Source organism: Neofelis nebulosa, chromosome 4 (genome assembly GCF_028018385.1).
Source record: "Neofelis nebulosa isolate mNeoNeb1 chromosome 4, mNeoNeb1.pri, whole genome shotgun sequence".
NCBI classification, from domain to species: domain Eukaryota; kingdom Metazoa; phylum Chordata; class Mammalia; order Carnivora; family Felidae; genus Neofelis; species Neofelis nebulosa.
In genome coordinates, this window is record NC_080785.1 from 50,062,573 (window position 1) to 50,088,111 (window position 25,539).

The following is a 25,539-nucleotide window of genomic DNA, read 5'->3' on the forward strand; positions in this document are numbered from 1 at the left end:
CATCTGTCCAACTCCGGGTAACCGTCCTCATTCCTCACGCTCCATAAATGGTCCTGGCTGCTCACCCTCCGTTGTTGCTTCAGATTCATGACAGATGCTGCCCGCCGAGAACAGGAGTCCCTGAAGAAGAAGATTCAGCCGAAGCTCTCGCTGACCTTGTCCAGCTCGGTGTCTCGAGGGAATGTGTCCACTCCACCACGCCACAGCAGTGGAAGCCTTACCCCTCCTGTGACCCCGCCCATCACCCCCTCCTCTTCGTTCCGCAGCAGCACCCCAACGGGTGAGTGGCTTGGCCCTGCCATCTTGGGGGCGGGGTTGGAGTTACTGGGGAAGAGCATGTGGAGTGTGTGCGTGCGTGTTGAGGTCTGATATGCTGGGGGGCGGGGGGGGGGGGGCCGGGGACAGATGATGATTCAGAGCCACCCCCGTCTTTGACCCTTTACTGGTCTCTGTAGAGTTTGTTGATTTAGTCGTCTGTTTATCGCTGAAGAAATATTTATGAATTACTGGGGGTATGTAGGTGATAATGGTTCTATAGATACGTTTTCAAGCCCTTACCATTTGCGACGTATGAGGTGACACAGTGTCTTGGATTTGCTTCGGTCGGGTGGAAGAGTAAATGAGACAAGATGGCCATACGTTGATTACTGTTGGCATCGGCTGATGACTACCCAGGGGTTCGTTATACGATTCTCCCTATGCTTGCTTATTTTAAACATTTTCCATAATGAATGTAAAAAAACAAAACCAATCAGAGTGCCTTCTACGTGCCAGACACTGAGCTATAAGTAGCGAGCCAAAGGAGACCTCATCCGCGTCCTGAAGGCAGTTGGGCCCTAGTGGGAGATGTGGGCGTTGTAGGCGGTGAGGAAGCACACTCTTGTCTTCCCCTCCCAAATGTAGAAGCAACTGGAAAAGTAGAACAGGCGCCCAAGGAGAGATCAAAATCCACTTTATTAGTGAATAAAGCTAAATCGCAGGATGGAATTTGGACCCGTAACCACCAGGCTTCTGAGTGTGTCTTCCCTGACTTTAACTTCTTTCCCAGACTGCCCTTCTGCCTGGAGGCAGGGCAGACCAGAGGGCGTCCTGGGATCGCCCTGCGATATATTTCCCTCCTCCTTCTCCACAGTGGGAGTTTAGGCAGGCATTAAATAAATGGAACATTGTAACCGTGACAAGTGCTATATAGAACTCAGTGATAGGAGGGCACCCAGACAGAAATGGAGAAAACGCTTCCCCTGAAAGATAAATAGGACTCAAGTGGAACGTCCAGCCAGGGAACAACCTTTTACAGAAGTTCTATGAGGAGGAGCCTGGCAGGTCCCAGGTACTGAAATAGGCCCGCTGACCAGTGTGGGATGAGGCCGGGGCTTTGGACAGGAGCCAGGGCACCATGGGTTGATCCTAAGAGCAAAGAGAAGCCACCTGGAATCACACCGTCATCTCTGTAGCATCACCCCCTTGACTGTGGGTAAAAATGTTTATTTTCTCTCACAGTTTGTGGATTTCTCTTTCGGCCATCTCCCAGCAAGGGAGGGGACTACAGTACTATTTCTCAAAGTGTGTTTCAGAATATTGACTTTCACGAAATAGTAGCGGGAAGAAAGGCATTTCCTAACAAGATGGGGGAAGTTGATGGGTTAAACCAAAGCAGACTGATTTCTTTAATGTGGGGCTTTAATATATATTGTTCTTCTCCAAGGGAAAGATTTAGTAAGTTTCCCAAACTTAGTTGACTCTGGTCATGGGACCTCCTTTGTAAGGGCAGTTTTGGGGGGGCTCATGGCTAACAGATACCCTGTGTCCTGTCAGGATTAAGCATTTCGAAGTTAGGGCATTTGAGGCGGACCCATCAGAGTTCCTACCTGTACGTCTCCCTTTACAGATTCACTAATAATACCTAGGTATGTGTGTGTTAAATGTGAAAGCGTACGTATACACCCGGCATCCAATAAATGTTCATCTCTGTGGTCTGGAGTTTTCAACTCGTTGCTTCAGGAACAGAGTCAGGGTCACTCATATGTGTTGGGTACTTGCCCATTTCTTTAATAAGCCACCCTATTTCCGTTCTTTAGATAAGCCACCATATTTTATTCTGTGAAGATTTACTTGCCAGGATCTTTGTGCAAATCTAAGAAATGCTATGAGAGCGCAGTGTAATTCTGCGATCCTCTTTTTTGGGTGTTTCTATGAATATTTATTCATTTATAACATGAATTATGGGGGCAGTTTTATACCAGAGAGTGTTTTATACCTGACTTCATGTGGACTGATTCGTGGCCAACAGCAGATAACCATGACTGCCCCAATTAGTAACCAGTGCCGTAGGACCCCATGAAAATAGGCAGTTTAAAAGTGAGAGTTTATTATTGTTCATGTAAGAATGTTTGGAAGAAATGGAATCATTTCCTTTCCTTCAGACATAAAGAAATCTTTCTGACAGCTTGCCTATTTTAACAATTTCCCACTGAGAGAATTAATTTATGTCGTGGTAAAGATGTGTCATGTTCAGTCTGTCACAATCACTGGTAACTTATTTGCTGCTTGAAGAACATTCCGTGTAAACATCAAAAATTAGGGGAAATGGTTGCTTAAACCCCTACCCTGTACAGTTTTGAATGTGTACATTTTTCAACGTTTGAAATGTTATTTTACCTGTAGTTAGAGAGATCAGCTTATTTTGCCTGACTAATGTGGTTTCGTTCACTTTCGTGGCCAAGTTATAAATAATATTCCAAGTTTCTGCCTCCTAAATTCACTCTTCCAAGTTCCATATACATTCAAGGTGTATTCCAGGTCCAGGAGTAATAATCCCCTTGTAGAAAATCTCATTTATAAAATACTCTTTTAAATATACCGTCTTGACTGAATTAGAGCTGAGCTTCATCCTACAGTTTCAAGTATTTCTCCGGTGCTCTTGGACCTAATATTTATTTTGCAATTTCTAAATCCTAGGAAAATTTTCTTTCCTCATCTTTTTCATTTTCTCTCTATCTGTTTTGTTTTCTTTAAATATAGATGCATATTATGAAAAAGAAAGTATTCAGTTAAGGAAAGGTTAGAATGGTTTAAATCACGGGTGTAGCAAACCTTTTCTGTAAAGGACCAGATAGTAAATATTTCCTGCTTTGTAGGCCACGGGGTCTCTGTTTCAGTTACTCAGTTCTGCCATTGAGCTAGAGAACTCCATAAATGAATGGACATGGTGTGTTCCTTTAAAACTGAAAGTTTCTGTAAAACCTTCTTTATTAAAAAAACAGATGTGGCCCACAGGTCATAGTTTGCCAATCCCTGGTTTAAATCATAAAGATATATAATTTAAAGATCAACTTAATTAAATTCCCTGCAAATAAAGTGTCAACAGAATTCATCCCGTCATAGAAGAACATCTAGAGTATGATCACTAAGGGGGAAAGACAACTAACATTTATAGAGTGCTGACTGTATTATATGCTTACTATATACTTTATGCATGAGGTTGTTTTTTTACTGTTTATTTCTGAGAGAGACAGAGCACGAGTGGGGGAGGGGCAGAGAGAGAGGGAGCCACCAGCACAGAGCCCGACTCGGGCTTGAACCCACGAACAGTGAAATCATGACCTGAGCCGAAGTCAGATGCTTAACCGACTGAGACACTCAGGCGGCCCTATGAATGAGGTTTTTAATCTAACACCGCCTCTATTGAGACAACATTATCATTCCCATATACAGATTAAACACATAGAGGCATGATAAGGTTAACTTCGCAAAGCCCCATGTCCGTCTATTCAAAAAAAAGGTGGTCTTTCCAGTGTGCTAGCACTTTCCATATTAAGACCTTTTAGAGAACTCTTATTAGACCTTCAGCCATCTAGCTGCCCCAGTTACCAGCTTGACAGCTCCAAACCAAAATCTAACAGAGTGTTAAGATAACTGTAATTACAGCTCACCTTCATCCACAGAACTTCCCCTGTGCCATTCAAACAACATGTCACAACTGGAGAACTGGCCAGTTTAGTTTAGCCAGGGTTTTCTTGAAGGATGAGTTGGAGCTGATTCTAGAGAGCCAATTGTTCCATGTTCAGGGGCAAACCAGTTGGTAGAAGGACGATCTTGAAATTGGCCATGGTGGGAGTATTTACACCGATCAAATCGGCAAATGCTACCTATCAAGACCCTCCCACCCCACCCACCACCTGTTTACGTGTTATACCAATGGTTTATCCTTTCGGTAGTTATCAGGTTAATCATACTTCGTGTTGGAGGGATCATGGTCCTAATTGTGTCCGTGAATAAACCTAAAGCAAACATCAGTCACCAATAAATAATGGCCGTTTCAAACAATGGACTGCTCGGCACTCATTCACAGCAGTGTTGTGGGGGACTGTGTAATGACAAGGAAAGGTTTTCACATTATTGGATTACAAAACCATATGTGCATGGTCCCAATTTTATTTTTTTACTCCAAAAAAAACTTAACTGTGGTTACCTTAATATGACAGGAAAATGGGTGGTATTTTCTTCTTTCTTTTTTTTTTTTTTCCTATTTACTAAGTTGAGTCCGTTTTACTTTTATAACTAAAACAACTATTCAGTGCATATAACTGGAAGATCTGGACAGAATTACTGATGGCTCCTTCCCCCCTAAAAAAGAGTTTAGTGAATTTTCTTCTCTTCAAATTAATTTAATTATCTTTTCTGGGAGAAGGAGTGAGATCATCCCGTAGGAAAGGCCTGGGTTGGCTTTTGCAGATTGTATTGGTTATCAGTGTCTATAGATTAGTTAAGACAGTAATTTCTCCCCTCCCCAGCACCCCCATATTTACCCACTGAATCTCCTTTTTTTTTAGTTGAAATTGTTTGTGTTTTTTTTAATGTGTATTTATTTTTGAGAGAGAGACAGATCATGAGCAGGTAAGGGGCAGAGAGCGAGGGAGACACAGAATCTGAAGCAGACTCCAGGCTCTGAGCTGTCAGCACAGAACCCGACGTGGGGCTTGAACTCATGAACCGTGAGATCATGACTGATTGAGCCACCCAGGCACCCCTCCCACTGAATCTCTTAAAACAGTGATTCTCCATCAGGCTGAAATCAAAATCACTTGGAAGATTTTTATTTATTATTATTATTATTATTATTATTATTTTAATCTTAAATAAACTGTACACTACACATGGGGCTCAAACTCAGTACCCCAAGATCAAGGGTCCCATTATTTTACCCACTGAGCCAGCAAAGTGCCCCAACCTCAAGGATTTTTAGACCACTTTTTGCCTGGGCTCCATCCCTGAAACTCTGATTCAGTTGGTGGGTGCAGCTTGGACACTGGGCATTTTTAAAAGCTCTCCCAAACTAGATAATTCTAACCTATAGCCCAAGTTGGGAAACTACTTTTTTTTTTTTAACTTGTTTTATTTTTTATTTTTAAAATCTACATCCAAATTAGTTAGCATATAGTGCAACAATGATTTCAGGAGTAGATGCCTTAATGCCCCTCACCCATTTACCCCATCCCCCCTCCCACAACGCCTCCAGCAACCCTCTGTTTGTTCTCCATATTTAAGAGTCTCTTATGTTTTGTCCCCCTCCCTGTTTTTATATTATTTTTGTTTCCCTTCCCTTATGTTCATTTGTTTTCTCTCTTAAAGTCCTCATATGAGTGAAGTCATATGATTTTTGTCTTTCTCTGACTGACTCATTTCACGTAGCATAATACCCTCCAGTTCCATCCACGTAGTTGCAAATGGCAAGATTTCATTCTTTGTGATTGCTGAGTAATACTCCACTGTATATACGTACCACTTCTTTATCCATTCATCCATCGATGGACATTCGGGCTCTTTCCCTACTTTGGCCATTGTCGATAGTGCTGCTATAAACATGGGGGGTGCATGTGTCCCTTCGAAACAGCACACCTGTATCCCGTGGATAAATACCTAGGAGTGCAATTGCTCGGTCGTAGGGAAGTTCTATTTTTAGTTTTTTGAGGCACCTCCATACTGTTTTCCACAGTGGCTGCACCAGCCTGCATTCCCAGGGAAACTACTTTTTAAAATGTGATCTGTCTAGTTGTCAGCCGCGTGTTTTCTCGCTTGGGTTAACATATTTCCACCTTGCCTGGAGAAAGGTTACTGTAGTCTACTTGATAGAACTCCAGAGATGGGTCCAATGGGACTGAACAGATGCTCGCTTATGTCTTAATGCAGGGAGAAGCCACAGAAAGAGTTGGCTGGATTTCTGGTTATAATGGCATTGCAGTCTCTCCTGGAAAATATTTGTATATATATTTTGGCCCACTCAGGAAAGGGGAGCCAGAATGCAAATATTAAGCCAGTGAAAGGCACCCATGGAAATTAAACCCATTTTTTTTGTTTTCTTGTTTACGCTCCCTAAAATGACTGTGAAGTCACAGATTATGTGTATTAATGCATAATTTGAGTTTTTATGTTGTGTTATTTCACTTTATATTCCTGTGTCTCCTGCTGTATGGCCTTACAGTAGATCCTTAACATTCCTTTGTGGCTTTTGCAATAAGTTGGTCAAGCTATAAGATTTTTAAACTTCCAGGAGTTACTGATACACAACAGATCTTTTAAGAAAGTACTAATTTTTCTCTAAGGATGGGAATTACAACATAGACTTGTACAACTAATAAAATTTTGCTTGACATTTAGAAACTACTTAAATGGAGCTGCGGTGGGGGCGCCTGGCCGTTCAGTCAGTGGAGCATGGGATTCTTGGTCTCTGGGTTGTCGGTTCGAGCCTCATGTTGGGTGTGGAGATTCCTTACAGATAAAATCTTGAAAAAAATAAAATAAATGGCTTCGAGGTAACTCTCCCCACGCCTGCCGTTTTAGGAAGACAAACTAAACTGAAGTAGGCTTAAGAGAGACAGAAAACCTCTGAGATGACTAAGGCGAGGTCGAAACCAACATACCTCCCCCTGCCCATCCAAGGAACAGGATGAAATAGAAAGAAAAACCTCAAAGGAAGAAATCTATTCTGCTTTAATGGTGGAAAAAGAGAAAAGCAACGTGAAATATTTCAGCACGACTGAGCTTCGTGGCCTATTTATGAATTCCTGAAGCCACATTAGTGGCTTTTTCTCCTGGACAGGCTCTGCCCTAAAGAGTTGAATGTCTAGACAGTGCCTAAGAAACATTCCCCCAAGTCTTCCTATTAAGAAAATGGCCTTGGGGCACCTGGGGGGCTCAGTCGGTTAAGCCTCTGACTTCAGCTCAGGTCATGATCTCACGGTTCGTGGGTTCAAGCCCCACATCGGGCTGTGTGCTGACAGCTCAGTGTCTGGGGCCTGCTTCGGATTCTGTGTCTGCCTCTGTCTCTCTGCCCCTCCCCCACCCACACGCTGTCTCTGTCTCTCTCTCTCTCTCTCTCTCTCTCTCTCTCTCTCTCTCCCTCCCCTTCCAAAATAAATGAACCTTAAAAAAAAAATTAAAAAAAAAAAAAAGAATGGCCTTGATTTACATTTCCCTTTCATATACAAGTGCTGTCTTGTTGCTGGAGAATGACAAGATGTTGCCGTATTATCTGGCTTGCATTATGTTCAGGGTCACTAACACACCCTTTCCTGGCCCATGGCTGCTTTGCTTGTTTGTTTATATACTACTTTGGTCTAATTGTTCTCTCATCTTCTTTTCTGATTGACTTGTAAAACCTTTATCCTGCTTCCTGAGGGTCACGGCCCAATCTTACGCTAATTCTGCTTCCCTTCCCTTGTTTTGAATCTCCTCTTGCCCTTCAAAGTGTTAGCAGAGTAAGGATGGCAACAATGAAGAAGTATTTCATTTACTCTTCTAGAACTCCACAGCTCAATAAGACACCTTCCTGAACAAAACTCTTTCTTGACTGGAAGAAAACCATCGAATCAATGGTGATCTGTAATAATAATAACGGGTTATATCTTTATAGCATTTTATGGTGCACAAAAGCATTCATATTCACCATGATTAAAGGACCAATTTAAGGACAAAAGAAATTCACCCCAATTTAAGGACAAATTCCTTATAAGGAATAAAGGAATTATTCCTTAAAGGAATAAGGACAAATTCACCCCAATTTAAGGACAAAAGAAATTGAGCCTCACTTCAATGATAACTTGCCCAAGTTCAAGTGGTTCCCAAATGGCATAGCCGCTGTTTTCCGTGGCACTAGGATTGGGCATCTTTTCTTTCTTGTATTTTTTTTTTCTTTAATGTTTATTTTTGAGACAGAAAGCAAGTGGGGGAGAGAGAGAGAGCAGGACAGAGGATCCGAAGCGGGCTTCACGCTGTCAGAGAGCCCAAAGTGGGGCTCAAAGTCACGAACCACGAGATCATGACCTCAGCCGAAGTCAGACGCCTAACCAACTGAGCCACCCAGGCACCCCGTGGATTGGGCATCTTTTCATTTGACATAATTTACTAAGTATCTGGTTTTTTATAAGTGCTGTGCCAGGTATTGTGGATACAGAAAAGCATAAGCCATAGCCCTAGTGGATTAGAACTTCCATCTTTTAGTAGAAGCCAGTTATACACATGCAGGATGGACACATAATGAACATGACTTAATCGCAGATGCCCTAAATTCTCAGGAGTGACCAAGACGAGAGAAACATGTGGCGTCAGTCCCTCTGTGCTATTTTAGCACAGTTCTGAGCTGCGTGCGTAGTCACACCCATAAAATGTCTTAGATATTGTAAGTCAAATGTAAAGTCCGAAGGAGCTGGAATAAGGTGAGATCAGCGGGAAAGAGATTTGGGGCAGACAGTTTTATACTCCATGATCATTCTGGAATGTCAGCTTGGGGAATTTGTAATCAGACTTGGGTATGTTGACAAAACACATCATAGTGTATCTCGGGTTCTCTGGGTCACTTTTGAAACCTCAGGGAACGTGGAAGTAAAGGGGTGAGAGCCTCAGGCGTCAGGCGGATCTGAATTCAGATTTTGGTTCTGCTGCTCGAGACAGAATTGGCCTTAAACTTTCCCGCTTCTTCGTTTCCGGATCTGCACGTTGGAGGCAATGCCCACCTCACTGGGAAGATTAATGACACAGAGACAGGGACAGAGAGAACCACTTGTGTGAACACTCTACTTAAGCCACCGGTTTAGAAAGGACATTGGCTTTAGAAGTGCCCTCCTCGGCAGCAAGACGCTCTGCCCCGGGTAAACAAGCCCAATGTGTCCAGGAACTGTTGGCTGTCTATGGTGGGAATGGCGGACGCTGGCAGGTGGGTTAGGGCTCCTCGAAGTGGCTGCATGGCATGTTCAAAACAAAGAAAACACTTTCTGCTCTTAACTGAATCCTGCCTTCTCGGGCAGACAGTATTTCGCCGGCCCCGGCCAGGACTGCCTGTGTGTTTATTTTTGGTGTGCGCTAACCTCAGAAAAGGCTGGTTCCAGGAATGTGCATTACAGGTGGTATTTGCTAATGACCTGCTCTGGGCATGGACGCGTTTTCTCAAGGAAGGGGCGCGGGGGTCCTATCTGGAGACAAAAATGACCCGATATGGTATTAACACAGGAGCATTTGAGATAAACCATCTTATGACCAAAGATGGCAGGAGCAAAGAGTTAGCAGGTTTACAGATTTTTATATCTTATTTTGTTATTTTTTTTTCATTTTAATGTTTATTTTTGAGAGAGAGAGAGAGCGCAAGCAGGGGAGGGGCAGAGGAAGACGCAGAATCCGAAGCAGGCTCCCGGCTCCGAGCTGTCGGCACAGAGCTCAATGTGGGGCTCGAACCCACAAACCATGAGATCATGACCTGAGCCGAAGTCGGATGCTTAACCAACTAAGCCACCCAGGCACCCCTCGTTTTGTTATTTTAGTAAGTGAAGTAATAATAACCCTTTTAATTGTGGAAATTCAAAGCACTAAAAAAAAAAAATGGAATATTGGATGGTTCTAACAGATGCACACACTCATTATTGAGCTCTGTGCCTTTTCTTGTCGAACGATATGCCCGTATAGGCCCAACCACCATTGCAGCCAGAGGCAATGGGCATCCCTCAGCTGCACCCTCTTTGAGGTTCTTTTACATTTTCAGTGCCTTTTAAGATGTGGAAGGTCTAAACATTTCACTGATAAGATATGTCTAGGTCATAGGACCACATAAAGGTCATCCCAAAGCCTTTAGGACCACATGAATTTTGACAAGAGCATGTTGGAAACTCCCTGCCCTCGTTCCCATGAAGGGCAGAGAACATCCTCAAAGCTGCTCTGAAGGGAGAGAGCGTCAGATGTCACTGCCTCTCCACCGGCTGAGGAGGGCCAGACCTGCAGAGATCACAGGGCTTCTTCCGGGCTCCAGAACCAAAACGGTGTTGGCCGGGCAATCCCACTCTAGGAATTTGCCCAAGGGGAATGGAAACATGTCCACCAAAGACAAGTACAAGGATGTACAGAGCGGCTTTATTCACGGTAGCCCCAAACTTTTAATTCACTTATAGGTAGATGGATAAACAAATTGTGATCTGTGCATACAGTAGAATACCACTTAGCCATATAAAGGAACAAAGTAATGTTTCGCCAAAAAACGGGGGTGAATCTCAAAACCATGTCACCGGGTGCGAGGAGGCAGACACGAAGACGTACACAGGAAATTCAAGCACAAGCAAACCGGTTTGCGGTGACAGAAATCAGAACAGTATTTGACCCCAGGAGAGTGGAGAGAGGGGTGTACGCACAAGAGAACTTTCTGGACCTCTGGAACTTTCTGGAATCAAGACCTGTTCCGTGTCTTGATTGAGATGTTGGTTACACAGAGGCGTACGTTTATCCCACTTACCAGTTGCATGCTCGAGATCTGTGCATTGCACTGGGTGTTTGCCTCTGTTCGAGGACTTGGGGCCTGGGCAGAAATGAGGAGGCAAGACCCCACAATTTCCACCCCGCTCCTTGAGCGAGCAAATAGTAGTTTCCTGTGCTGTAAACAATCCGTTGAAGAACAAGGGAAGTGAATACATGTGGTCCTTTGAGTACGAAAATCTCTGGAATTTCCTCTCTGTTGAAGATGGACAGTAAGTGGAATCCCTTATCCTCAACCTTCTTAGGCACCGTGAGGAAGTCGATAGCGCGGTCAAATAAAACAATCTTTGCCTCTAAAGAAACCTGGTTTCTATCACGGGCAGCGACTTAATGGCCGCTGGCTTACCTTCAGATGTACTGTTCGCGGCGACAGAAGGTATCTGTAACTCACGCTCGCTAAAGAAGCCATTTTTGAGGCCTACGATTCTAGCAATGCCCTGCTGAACCCTGTCCACTTAGTTCTACATCTCAATGTCATCTCTGCTATGAACTGCGTCGTTTAATCAAACCCAATAAAAATAATATGTCCACTGTTAAGAATTCCCACAAGACATCTCAAAAGTCTTGACAGCCCTGTTTCACCTCGTGCTAGAAACCGTTCGCGGCAAGGCTTTGGCTCCCTGTCCGTGTTGCTTTTTCTTTGTCCCAGCAGGGGTCTCTGCGCCGGCCAAAAAAATATCGGGAAAGATCACAAGATAAAGTTGTTTTAAAGGGCACACATTACGACTCTGCTGCCCACCCCCCCCCCCCCCCCGCTTAGCCCCCCAGAAAGAATGCAGTCTCTTCAAGCCAAGATCCAGAGCTCACTTGTATGCCAACACCCATCAGTGCACACGTCTCAGTAATTTTCCTTTGGAAGCAAGTACCAGAACTGAAATACAAATGCTAAAGAGAGCAATGTATTGTAAGCCGGGAAAACGGTGCAGATTCCACTGGAAACACGAATAAACAAACAGACACGAGGTACGCCTCTACCGCGAAGGTGATGGGGATTTAACACCTGATGAATTTGTCGCCCGGCCAAATGCCTGCGTTTCCAAAGAACCGTTTTCTTTTCCCTCCCATCCGAAACACAGCATATGAAAATCAGAGAGGCCCTTTCATCTTCGTGGGTATCACGGCAGCAAACTTGTTTTAATGTCTTTTCCATGTGGGTCCGGTTTTTCAGACTAAAATGATCCGCAGGCACATCCAACGGCACAGCATTACAGACAGACTCGGCAGGAAAATGGGAACGCTTTAAGCTAATGTGTTCCTGCTAAAAGGACAACCGAGGTACAATATCTGTCTGCGCACGTCTTGGAAATGCACTAAGCAGGGAGTGGTATTTGACAGGAAGGGAGAAACGTCAGGCGGCTGGAGCCTCTCCAGTGCCGGGGATGGAAAGGTTTCTAGCACCTTGCCACCAGAGGTAACTTAGTTCCTCCTCGGGAACCTGGTTGCTGGTGTTAATTTATATCCATCAGAGCAGCCACGAGTTGGCTTGATCTTCTCAGGTCGCAGACATGTTTCATACTCTTAAGAAAACAAAACAAAACAAAACGACCCCCGAGAAAGTAAAGTTGGTTGGGGGACAGCTGTGTAGGAATCTGAGATTTAACAATGCCATGACGTGCTATGTCTCTATGCAGGTACCCAATTATTATTATTATTATTTTTTTTTTTTTCCCTAACGGCAAAAAAGGGCAGCCAAGGTGTTCCAGATGGTGCCAGGCCCGAGAGCAAGTCGCTCCGAAAGAACTTGCTTTTCCTCCTGTCGAATAACTTTGACTAAAATAGATAAAGTAGCTAGACAGTGGCTGCCGTTGTCTACTAGCTAAGATGTCTCTTTACAACCTGGGTCTGGGGGGAGTTTTTAGTTTCTAAATTGATACATTTTTTTTTCAGACTTACCAGAATAACAAGGAATACCAAATAATTTTTTTAAAAGCACGTGTAAAGCAGATTTCCCTTGTAACAAATAGTGAAAAAGGCGTTTTCTCTGTGAGATACGTCACAGGCTATGTAACTGCGTAGTGAAAATTTCAGTCACAAAACTTGACTGGAAAGCAGTTGCTTTGACTCTTTTTTTTTTTTTTAATTTTTTTTTTTTTAATGTTTATTTATTTTTGAGACAGAGACAGAGCATGAATGGGGGAGGGGCAGAGAGAGAGGGAGACACAGGATCGGAAACAGGCTCCAGGCTCTGAGCTGTCAGCACAGAGCCCGACGCGGGGCTCGAACTCACGAATGGTGAGATTGTGACCTGAGCTGAAGTCGGACGCTCAACCGACTGAGCCACCCAGGCACCCCTGCATTGACTCTTAAACTCAGCGGTGGAAAGGACCACAACATGCTTTTCCACTGGCTGCTGTTGGCTAGTTTCTGGCCACCAGGCAGAACCGTGTGGTGTTATTTAGGCTAACCTCAGGTGCACTAACAATGACAAAGACCACTGTCAGTCACGCAACTTTGGATGATGGTTTGGGGACACGGTTATGACCCTGTGTCTTCAACAGGCCCCCTCACCACCACCGGGGGTGGCTACTCTCTAAAATAAAGCTCTAGACCATTATTGTGTTGAAAGTCTCCCGAAAATTCAACTCAATCAAGTTCATTCTGGTAGAACACCCAGGTGCCGTGAACAGTATTTCACTGCCCTTACCAAGAAATAGTCTTTGAAAACATTGTTCAAGTAAAGCCACTTGGCTTCAGTAATATACGCGTGTGTGATTTAGAAAATGCTACGTTGCACCTAAAAGAAATTATTTTCTCGAGACTAACAAAACCTGACAAATCATTAACTGTTAAAAGCACAAAATGAAAATGTTGCACCTCAGTTGTGCGTGAACTGCCCAAGGGGCCTGGAGTTGGTTGTGACAAGCTAGATGGGTTCCTTGCACGACCTGTGGACGATGCCATCTCAGCCTAGAAGGGTTTGTGGGTTTGGGGTTTTGTTTTTTTGCTGTTTTTTTTTCCCCTGGGAGAGGAATAAGCCCCTTTGGGAAACTAAAACCATAAAATTATGAAGTAACTGCAGATACAAAAATTGGGATTTTAAAAACCGTTTCAAAAATAAACCAGAGGTTCTGGGATAGCCACGTAGGAAGTGTGCATTACGGAAGCATACGGACACCATTGGTAATTCATACGTGACACTTGGGTGAGTACGGAGCAAATTAAAAGTTAAATAAACCCAGTTAACATATTTGTAAATAATCCATAGGGCCGTGTTTCCAAGAAGGAATCAGTAACACACATTCCAAAAAAGGATTCCTTTCCCCCCCACCCCTCCCTTTTCTGCTTCCCAACAAAGAACTGTTTCCCGGCATCATCAGAAGAGGAAGGTTTGCCAGGCCTAGAAAGTTTGTCCTTTGCCGCGTGGGAGCCCTTGAGCTAAAGCTATCGATGTGGCAGACTGAGGAGCATCGTCCCTTTAGTTCTATCCAGCAAGGAGGCCAAACTGGAAAATGAATTATGCTATATATAAACTTGAAAGGAGCTTCATGTTCACGGTAGTGGTGCCTCTTAAAAATAGCATCTCACAGCCTCCCAGAATTTATCTTCGCTTTGTCTGTATTTTCTATTATATAATTGTATATTTTGGAAAGATGACAGGACTGAAAAGTGAACGGGTGTCTTCTCAGAACGTTTTGCCTCTTTTGTCGTCTTCCAGAAGATGGCAGTTTATGGCTCCTTCAGAGGGATGTGTCAAGGTCATGTCTACAAAGTGTTCTGAGTGGCCTGAATTTATTAACGTCATAAACCATATAGTTACTCAGGTGCCCAATTAATAGTTGGCGTTGGTTCTTCTCATTGACAGAGAAAGTTACGAAACGGAATCAGCTCTGCGTACTGATTCTTCACACTCTCGTAGTAAACCGCCTTCCCCTGGGTTCCTCTGGAATCCTGTGGCTTGAAGTTAGCTCCCGTGACCACAGCATGGTGTTACTGAGGTCTTGGACTTGATCGCCATGTGGGTCAGTTCACTTGGCTGCACCTGGGACCACGAACCGTGCCCTTGATTGATGCTAGCTGAATGTCAAACAGCGTGTAGTATGGTCCCTTGAAACCTGTCAAGAAAGAGATGGTGAAGTTCTGGCAAACACACAGGGGCGAATTGGGTTCTCACAGATTTGCCTTTATCCTCTGGCTTGGCCCAAGGGGATCGAGGGCAGTGGCAATGTGATTGTGAAGAAAACAACTCAAAGTGCTTGTCTCTGAAGTACTCTGAATGGCCTCAACTTATTCAGTGACAGCAAAGCAATATATTAGCCATGACACGTTCGTCTTCCATGGTCTTTCTCGTTCAGTACAAACGTGTTTGGAATATTCAGAGGAATGGGAGACTAACGAAGATGAATTGGTAAAAATAAATGTTCTCAAACTGGGGAGGCCTCAAACCATTTTGATGCTTGTTGCTGAGAAAGGACGGAGATTCTACGGCTTGGGTGGGAGGGGCTCACTTACACTACTCGCTCCCTTTGAAATGATGGTCGGGGGGCCGCCTGGCTGGCTCTGTTGGAGGATCCTGCGACTCTTGGTCTCAGGGTTGTGAAGTGGAGCCCCACGTCAGGGGTAGAGATTACTTTAAAAAAGTAAACCTTTGGGGCGCCTGGGTGGCTGAGTCCGTTAAGCGACCGACTTCGGCTCAGGTCATGATCTCGCGGTCCGTGAGTTCGAGCCCCGCGTCGGGCTCTGTGCTGACAGCTCGGAGCCTGGAGCCTGCTTCGGATTCTGTGTCTCCCTCTCTCTCCGCCCCTCCCTTGCTCATGCTCTGTCTCTGTCCCAAAAATAAATAAACATTAAGAAAAAACATTAAAAAAAAAAAAAAGTAAACTTTTTAAGAAATGTTTATTTTTGAGAGAGAGAGAGGGAGGCGGAATCTGAAGCAGGCTCCAGGCTCTGAGCTGTCAGCGCCGAGCCCGATGGGGGGCTCAAACCATGAGATCACGACCTGAGCCGAAGTCGGACGCCCAACTGACAAAGCCACCCAGGTGCCTCAAAAAATAAACTTTTAAGAATAAGCAAAGTAAAATAACATGATGGTCAGAGACTCTAGAGCAGCCCGTTCCCTCCTTCGCCCCATGGAGAGAGTTCTTGGAAGAGAGTGGCAGGTGGGTGGTGCCTTATTATGGGAGTCGGGGTTCGTTAACACCCCTGAAATTAGGAGGTATGTTACTGCTCCAAACTCCTCCCCACGACAGAGGAAAGCAAAAGAGGAAAGACCACATGGCATAAAATAGCATCAGATGTAGGAGCGATCATTTTGGCTGTTTTCTAATTGTAAGTTATCGCCAGCATTGGAAACAAAAACCAACAAAAAAAGAAATAGAAAATAGGGTAATTCACACTCAGTAACTGTAAGTATTGTCTGGGGAAACTTAGTTTCATGCTCGTGTGCGTTGTTTTCTTTCGTTGTGACATAAAATGTTATTTCTTACTGAGTCGTGGTCAGAAAATTTGAATGGCCATGGGATACAGGCTCATGCAAGTGTAGTGTCAGACTCAAGGTCATGTAGCCACACTGGGCCAAAACAGACTCCACCGTTCCCACTCTAGTGCTTTCCCTCTCCATCACACTCCAGCCACTACAAAAGACTGAGTGGGCTTTCATAGCCGGTTGTGTTCGATTTGGAGTTCTCCATTCACAAGACCTCATCAGACCGTGGCCGTGCAATTCCTTCTGGGCCTGCAGACCTCAGAGCATGCCTAGACTCCCATCCCCAGAACAAACACAAGGTTTTTTACTAGAGCTTAACCACAAAGAGGAAGAAAAATGCTTTTTCTCTATTTACCTTTTTTTTTTAATGTTTATTTTTGAGAGAGAGAGAGAGAGAGAGAGAGAGTGGGGGGGGGGGGCAAGGGAGGGGCAGAGAGAGAGAGAGGGAGGGAGGGAGGGAGGGAGACAGAGGATCCGGAGCTGGCTCTGTGATGGCTGCAGTGAGCCCGACTCCAGGCTCAAACTCGTGAACCGTGAGATCATGACCTGAGCCCAAGTCAGATGCTCAACTGACAGAGCCACGCGGGTGCCCCACTCTATTTGCCTTTGGGGGAGGGCGGGCAGAGATTTCTCCTTTGTTTTATCAGTGATCCACTTAGCATGTACTTAGCTGAGCCCTTAGCACGTAAGACCATCATTGGGTCCATCAGAATGAAACACTCATAGAAAAAGGTGCAGTCTATACCCTGAGCAACTCAGTGGGAAAGAGAAGAAACTGTCACAACAAATAAGATACTGGTGAGAAAACTGTATCCGTGCAAGGTCATAAGAGAGCAGCGAGGGGCGCAGAGGGCAGAGAGGGCCCCTGTGTGGGGCAGGCGTGGTCTGGAAGGGCTTCTGGAGAAAATGATCTACTAGAACTTGTTTGCATTTGGCTGTGACACCTGGGAGCCCAGGCCTTGATTCCCCTTCACAGGAGCCCGTGTTTCCTCCCAAAGAGTCCGTTAACCAGAGTCCGAGGCTTACTAGACAGGTGTCTTGGCTCAGTCCTCAGGGAAAAAAATAGCTGTGAGTCCCTCGGGGTTTTCACACCACGGCTCTGATATTTTGGAAGCATTTTACACCCATACGCAGTTCACAACACTGTGTCTTTACACACTCTCTTCCAAAGATCTACAGATGCAGAGAAAAGCTGACATAACTTACGGAGAAAATAGAAAGCAGAGAGAGCGTCAGCATTCCCCTGTTTCTCCAAGAAAGCTCTGCTTCCTCAGGCACAGCTATGGGCAGCCTTCGTTTGTTTTTGTTTTGTGGGGTTTTGTTTTGGTTTGGTTTGGTTTGGTTTGGGGTTTTTTTTGTCCTCCTGGTTACCTAGAGTTGATTTGTGTCACTAGGGCTCTCGTCCCCCTTTCCTGTCCTTGTTTTGACAGGGGAGAAAATAAACGTAGTCGGTGATAAAGCTGGGAGTACTGGCTTTCCAACCTCAGCCTCTGCCAAAGCCCAGCGTCCTCTCGGTAGCCTGCCCTTCGGAATGGTAATTAGTAGTATGGGAATTTTTACGGTAACCTCCCCGAGGAGCAGTTTCACCAAAGAGTAACCCGCTTGTCTAGACCGTACAAACCCATAAAGTCATCACTAGCTGGGATTTCCAAGCTGCAAAGCAGCAGTGGGAAAGACTGCCTCTAGTCTCTCAGGGCTTTCAAACATAGAGCATCCATTGTGGAGACCAGCCATCCGCACCAGTGCACGCACCTCTCTCCCGAAAGAGTAATGGAAACTCTCCCACTGACCCCCATCAACCAAGGAAAGACACCCAGCTTGTGATTTCTGCTTTATTGGTATCTACACGGCCTTGCCATCCCCTTCCGTTTTAACCCTAGTTACGCTACCTGGGATGTTATTATCACAGTTTCTTTTTGAGAATGATCCAGCTGTGCCTTTTGCTTTCTTGCTTGCCACAGCTAATTATTCATTAGTGAGATAAAAGCAGCTTAATGCTTGGTATGTTAAGAAACCGGGCTGGCAAGACTTACCCAGAGAGAGAGAAAAAGGGTTCAGACTGCTAACCCAGTGTTCCTTCCACTTTAGGTACTTAGCAAGGTTTGGGCGGGTGTAATGACAATAGTGTTCGTGACACTGGACAGCAGGAATGTGCATGCCGGAGGGAGAAGGGCACAAGGGGTAAGGTGTCCCCCGGCAGATTCTCTTCTGCGTAGAGTGGAATCAGATGACTGAATTCTACTGCCGGTAGACTTTTCTTTTCAGAAATGATGTTGTGGGTCTTTTTTTGGTGTGTGTGTGCGCGTGTGTGTGTAAGTAAACTCGACACCCAACGTGGGGCTCAAAGTCACGACCCTGAAGTCAAGAGTTGCATGCTCTACTGACGAGGCCAGCCAGGCACTCCAGAAATGATGTTAAAACAGAGATCACTAAGGAGGAAGACAAATCAGGAGATCTGACTTATGGAACAAAATAGTTATGAAAACAAGTTGAAGGAAGACCCTCTGACCCCAACCGCAGCTTGGTGAAGGACATTCGAGTTAGCCTGTGGTGTACCCACCTGGAGGACTAAAACTAACAACATTAGTCACTGTGTGGGGACACCTAGAATGTGCTGTGGCCTTTGCTAAGCATGTTTTTTCACATCCTCATTTTCTATTTGGATGGAAACTGAAAGTCGGAGATGTTAAGTAACTTGCCCAAGGGTGGATTTTAGTACGCGTAGGCACCTGGATCTTAACCCAGGTGTGCCTTTCCCCAGAGCAGCCTTCTGGTTCCTCTCCTCTGTGACTCATGGAGATGTGAAATAGGAGATGTGATGCATCTGTGTGCCCTTCAGAAATACTCAGTACATGCCCTTCCTCTAGAATAACTATTTCCCAGGAATCATTGGGAGAATTATTCTTGTTAATACACAGAAAAAAACCATGAGCGTCTACCGTGTGCCTAGTATATGCGCCAAGATAAAACCCCTAAGCCACATCCTCAAGTAGCCCGGAGGCAAGTGGGGAAGAGAGAGATGATGAGACCCACACAGGATGCTAAGTTCCTTTGATGGAGGCAAACTTGGCTTGTACCTATAAGGAGGGGACACCTAGCCCAGCCTTGAAGTGAAGAGTCATGGAGAACTTCTTGGTGGCGACATTGACTCTGAATTTTAAGAAGCAGTTCATCTTATGTTGGCAAAGATGCAGAGAAAGAGGAACCCTTTGCACTGCCGGTGGGAATGCAAACTGGTGCAGCCACTCTGGAAAACAGTATGGAGGTTCCTCAAAAAAATAAAAAATAGAACTACCTTCCGACCCAGCAATTGCATTACTTGGTATTTATTCAAAGGATACAGGTGTGCTCTTACGAAGGGGCACATGCACCCCAATGTTTATAGCAACACTATCGACAGTAGCCAAAGTATGGAAAGAGCCCAAATGTCCATTGACTGAAGAATGGGTAAGGAAGATGTGGTATCTTTTTACAATGGAGCATTACTCGGCGACCAAAATGAATGAAATCTTGCCATTTGCAACAGCGTGGATGGAACTAGAGGGTATTATGCTAAGCAAAATTAGAGAAAGACAAATATATATGAATTCACTCAGATGTGGAATTTAAGATACAAAACAGATGAACATAAGGGAAGGGTAGCAAAAATAATATCAAAAAAATATATCAAAAAAATAATATCAAAACAGAGGGGGACAAAACATAAGAGACTTTTTTGTTGTTGTTAAATTTTTTTTTTTTAATATTTTTTTTCAACGTTTTTTTTTTTTTTTTTTAATTTTTTTTTTCAACGTTTTTTATTTATTTTTGGGACAGAGAGAGACAGAGCATGAACGGGGGAGGGGCAGAGAGAGAGGGAGACACAGAATCGGAAACAGGCTCCAGGCTCTGAGCCATCAGCCCAGAGCCTGACGTGGGGCTCGAACTCACGGACCGCGAGATCGTGACCTGGCTGAAGTCGGACGCTTAACCGACTGCGCCACCCAGGCGCCCCATGTTGTTGTTAAATTTTTTTTTAATGTTTATTTATTTTTGAGACAGAGAGAGACAGAGCATGAACAGGGGAGGGTCAGAGAGAGAGGGAGACACAGAATCTGAAGCAGGCTCCAGGCTCTGAGCTGTCAGCACAGAGCCCGACGCGGGGCTCGAACCCACGAACCATGAGATCATGACCTGAGCCGCAGTCGGATGCTTAACCAACTGAGCCACCCAGTTCCTCTGAAACATAAGAGACTCTTAAATACAGAGAACAAACTGAGGGTTGCTGGAGGGGTTGTGGATGGGGGGGATGGGCTCAATGGGCAAGGGGCATTAAGGAGGACACTTGTTGGGATGGGCAGGGGGTGTTATATCTAGGGAACGAATCATTGGATTCTACCTCTGAAGTCATTATTGCGCTATATGCCAACTAACTTGGATGTAAATTAAAAAAATAATAATAATTAAAAATTTAAAAATACATCTTAGATGAAAAAGAAAGAGGAATGGGTGAGCTGGCTGGTTCAGATGGGTACCGAGGGGGAAGAATGCCCAGTTGGCCAGAGTCTGCCTTGTTTTCACAGTATGGTAGGAAACCGCTGGAGAGTTTTAAACAGGAATGTCATGGCTCGTTTTATGTTTTTTAAAAGATGATCCTGCTGATTCTGGGGGACAGGGCTAAGAATGGCTGAAGGGTGGTTGGTATCGACCGCAGCCTTCCGGGAGAGGTGGCAGTGGCAGGACCAGAGCATAGGGTGGGGGTGTGGAGGGGCTTGGAGTGCTTGGAGGTGGCGCCTTATGGGAGTTACAGGAGTGGATGGACAGGGAAAGGCAGGAGTGAGTCCTGAATTCTTCACCGGAGCAGCTGAGTGGGTGATGGTGCCATTTCTTTTTTTTTTCAACGTTTTTTTTTATTTATTTTTTTTGGGGGGACAGAGAGAGACAGAGCATGAACGGGGAAGGGGCAGAGAGAGAGGGAGACACACAGAATTGGAAACAGGCTCCAGGCTCCGAGCCATCAGCCCAGAGCCTGACGCGGGGCTCGAACTCACGGACCGCGAGATCGTGACCTGGCTGAAGTCGGACGCTTAACCGACTGCGCCACCCAGGCGCCCCAATGGTGCCATTTCTTGGGCATGGTGGGGCACAAACAGGTTTGCAGGGGCAATATACAGTCCAGGGCTCTCTTTTAGAAGCAAGGCATGATCTTAAATCATCGACTGCCTCTATCACGATATACCGTATTTCAGTAGTTCCCAAATTTTTGCCAGTGACCCGCGAGCATCTTACGAATATGGACTCCCCGGAATCCACTCTAGATTTAGTCAGATTTGAAGGGCAGAGCCAGGAATCGGGAGCTCTCGGCAGTTCCCAGGTGATCCTAGCCCCGCCAGCCCAGCGTCAGGCCACGGACATTGTGTGCGAACCACTGCTGTTTCATATTTGCGAAGGCCAGTCTTGATAACTTGGGGACTCCCTGAGCGATATTCCCACCCAGATGCAAAACCCGTGTCATGCCACACCATCTATCCTTTTTATTGTTGCAATTTTCCCAGAGAAGTCATTCTCAAATTAAAGGTTTGCTGACTGGCCTATGCTTCTTTGATGTTTTTCCCTAGATGTCAGGCGTATTCTAGTAAGTGGGGAACCTTGAAAGAATAGCCTTTTCCTAAGTGACAGGAATGTTCCCACATGCTGATGCTTTTCATAAGGACCTAAGGCTCGGATGTCTGTCCGAATGCTCTGATCCTCGTAAATCGGCGGATTGGTTCTGGAAATCCCATGAGCCTCAGCTTTCTTGAGAGATTTATGGCACTTCCTGTTCTTGTGGAGGCCAGGAATAACATCATCGCTCCCTCAGCACTTCTGGTTTTCGTTCCTGAGGGGGGCGGCAAGGGAACGGAGAAGCGTGCTGAACCAATACCGCTTCGAAAGAAAACCATCTCGACTTGTTTTCCAAAACCTCAGACAAAGCCCCATGTTCTGCTAGGAGTATGCCAGTTTTCCGCCCTCTGGTCTTCTCCCCCTGGAGATTTTCCCATCACCTTTACCCGAGTGGGTTCCGTGGTGTGGGAATGGGGCCACAACTGGCTGGAGCTTATGGACACATTCCAAGGTGGGGCCAGCCTCCTCCGGCAGGGGCCCTAGACCTTTAAGCAGGCAAGGTGTGCTGAACTTGAGAAAAGCTCATTCACGCTGTGTTTTAAGATCCTTCCAAAGCAATGTTAATCGATGGCTAACAATGAATTCCCCTCTTGGCCTGACCAAGAAAAGGGACTAATGAAGACTGCCATTCCAGTTAGAATCCATGCCTGGCCAATCTGTGTGACCAAATCACTCCTTGCGTTGGTGAAAGTGAGTATGATTGTTTCTAGTTCACACAACAGTGGATCAAGTATCTGCATCTACCTTCGCAGCAGCACATCAGACAAGAGCCAAAAAATGTTCCACCAGCTCTCTAGAAGAACGACACCCAAAGAACTGGGTCTGATGGCTGTTCCTGAAAGACCCAGTGCTGCGTGCCACAGGGAGGGGATGAAAGGTGAATAAAAGAATCATTGGCCTCTGGGAGAGGAGAATCTAGTTGCGGAGGAAGACAAGTGTACGAATCAAGCTCCTCTAAGACCCGGAAGCTAAGAGCCTAAAATTAAGTGTCGTCAAAGAAAGGGGCAGTCACTTCCACTTGGGAACAATTCAGTTACCATGTGGTTACCTGGGGAACAGTAGCATTTGGGATAGGCCTTCAAGGATGAGGACAGGTAAGGGTTATATGTATGATGGAGTGGGTGTTGTGGACTCCAAGCCCCCGAACCGTGCCCAGATAGCATGGAGACGGTGTGGGGACCTGTCACAGTTGATGCACCAGTTTGGTGGCTGTACCGGGTTCACAAAGCGTACACACAGATATAACAGCCTCAAACGCTAGGCTGGGGAATTCGTGTTTAATAGAGTTGGCAGCGGGGAGACATTTTTCATACGAGAGGTAAGTAATGCAATCAGAGAAGAATGATCTTCGGGATCGCAGTGATTTCCGAGAATGTTCATCTGGCAGAGGAAGGAGGACGGGTTTGGAGGGCGCGAGACCAGAGGCCGCTGGCGTCTCAGTTGGGAGGTTATTTCAGTAGCCATGGTGCACGTATGGAAGCACATTTGATTTTCTTGATGAAACGTCTGCGTGTCGAAGGGGAAATGACTTGGTGTGGAAGGCTTTTCGGCGCCGTCGTGTTTAACACACAAATCCCTCCAAGTTGATAGAAGCCTGCCCGGCTTGCTCAACAGAAAGAGGTAAACCTCGTAGACATTGGAATGTTTATGTTCAGTCCAAAATGGCTCTGGTTTTTTACACAGCTGTAAAGTGTATTTAACTCCCAAATATAAAACACTTCTTGACTACTGTTTCATAGCTTCATAAAACGAGCCTCGATTGCGTAGGTGCTGTCTGTTGTCATCCCCTATCTTTCCACGCAAATCTGTTTCCTGGTATTGTTCTTCCGACGGGAAGAAATGCAGCCCAGCGTAAACTACCTTTTTTACAAGCAGCCACGAGAAGAAAGCCCCAAAGACAATAAGGAGCCTCTGCATTTATATTTTTAACCCAAGATTACAGATCTAACGAGCAGGGAAGCAAAATCGCTTTAATCATGAATGTTTTTCATTGTGGTTGTGAGCGTAAGGCAGTAACAGATGTTCATTTTCCCCAGCTCAACTGTTTTTAATTCTTGCTTGTACATGGAGAGAGAAATCTTTAAACATTTGCCAAAGTTCAATTAACATCCCTGGCTGAAGGTGGAAAATGCCCTACTTTGTTTTTTCTCAGCCGTATACCTGCTTTGGCTGTCTGTGCCACAGAGCACCGGGGAAGGATTCCAGCTGGCACACGTTTTATTACTGCAAAGTTAATTTGCAGAATAAGCCTTTGGCGGGAGGGGTCTGCTGGACTTTTTATATATTTATTTATTTACTCTTTTTCAGTTATAAATAAAATGACACTGTAAAACATTGCAGCTTAATTGCAGGAAACCCGGCGCATTTTTTGGTTGTTGTTCTGCAAGTGGTTAATAGCTCGTGTTTTGTTTATACAGAAATCTTGGGTAAGAATATGTTTACAGCCAAGGCCGTGCGACTTGGGTTTATCATGTTTTTCCTGTGCTCCGTGGAACAGAGCCGGCTGTTCGTTATTGAAAAGCCCGTTTCTGTGGAGAGTGGAGTTTGGGGGTGCTGGGGGACGCATTTATGTAAGAGTGCAGAACGACCGCCAGAGACTGCGGGCACTCGAGCTATAAAGCCTCAACGGCACCTCGCGTGATGACATCGCAACAAGTTGCCTTCGCCCCTTAGAAGTAGTTCGACTGGATTTTCTGGAGGATTGCGGGACAAGGCACATGCGATAGCACCAGTCGACTTTTGTCCCCGTCTTTGATCCCGTGACCTGCGTGTGTGCGTGTCACGGGATCGCTGTTTGATAGCTCAGGTAGAACCCGCTTCCAAAAGATTGAGACCGTCACATCATTTACATTTGGGGTTTGGCTTGCTGAGCGTTGACTTTTCAGAAAACCGCAGGCCTATAAAGTATGTCTCGTGGACGGCCGAAACTTGAAAATTGTGCCCCTGAGAGAGCCCGAAATTTACAAATGCCACCCGTGCCGGTGGCGTGGGCTCCGATGATAATGCCCATTCCAGAGGTTTCCTTGCGTCTCCCCAGAGGTTTGCTGAATATCTGTCCATTCATCCTCATTGAGGCAACTGGAAAACACATCCCTTGTTGGTCTGCGACACACACATTCGCCCCTGAGGAAATCTGTGGATGACGTAGAACTTACAGGCCTTGCCAGGGGTCGTTGGGTTTGTCTTTGGATCAAGTGCATTCTCCTTACGGAGCAAAACAATGCCAGGGAGGAAGTAGGAGGCCCCCGCTGGAAAATGGGAGGTAGGCTAAGGGTTGTAATAGTCGAATTACAAATACCACAACCCCTCTGGCATGCAGGACTGGGTTTGCTTCTTCAAGGTCGACCTTTATGTCTCTGGGCCAGGGCTGATTTGAAAAACGGGCCATTTGGATTTAGTGCTGGCCACAAATCAAACACAGTGGAGGAGGAGGACGGGGCCGTGAAGTGACTCAGTGATGCGAGAACTTAGAAAGAAGAATTCTCACCTTCATTTTCCCCTCAGGACCCAACTTCTACCTTGATATTAGAGTAACCGTTTAAGAGAAGGGTTTAAACCTCTTATCCCTTGTATAGCCACGAAGCTGCCTCTGTGTGTGCAGATCATGGCTGGGGAGCGCCTGAACTCCGTCGGAGCTACCTAGGAAGCACTGTTAACGGCCGGTAGTTTTGAAAAGAACTTAA

The 25,539-nt window shown here is 45.4% G+C and overlaps 1 protein-coding gene across 4 annotated transcripts in view; it reads left to right on the plus strand.

Moving 5' to 3' along the window:
* Nucleotides 1–25,539, plus strand: part of JAZF1 (JAZF zinc finger 1) — a 347,561-nt gene that overhangs the window by 297,094 nt on the left and 24,928 nt on the right. For all 4 annotated transcript variants that reach the window (XM_058724748.1, XM_058724745.1, XM_058724746.1 and 1 more), the window contains exon 3: nt 84–280. In XM_058724748.1, coding sequence (XP_058580731.1) covers nt 84–280 — 197 coding nt within the window. The remainder of the gene's footprint in view (nt 1–83; nt 281–25,539) is intronic.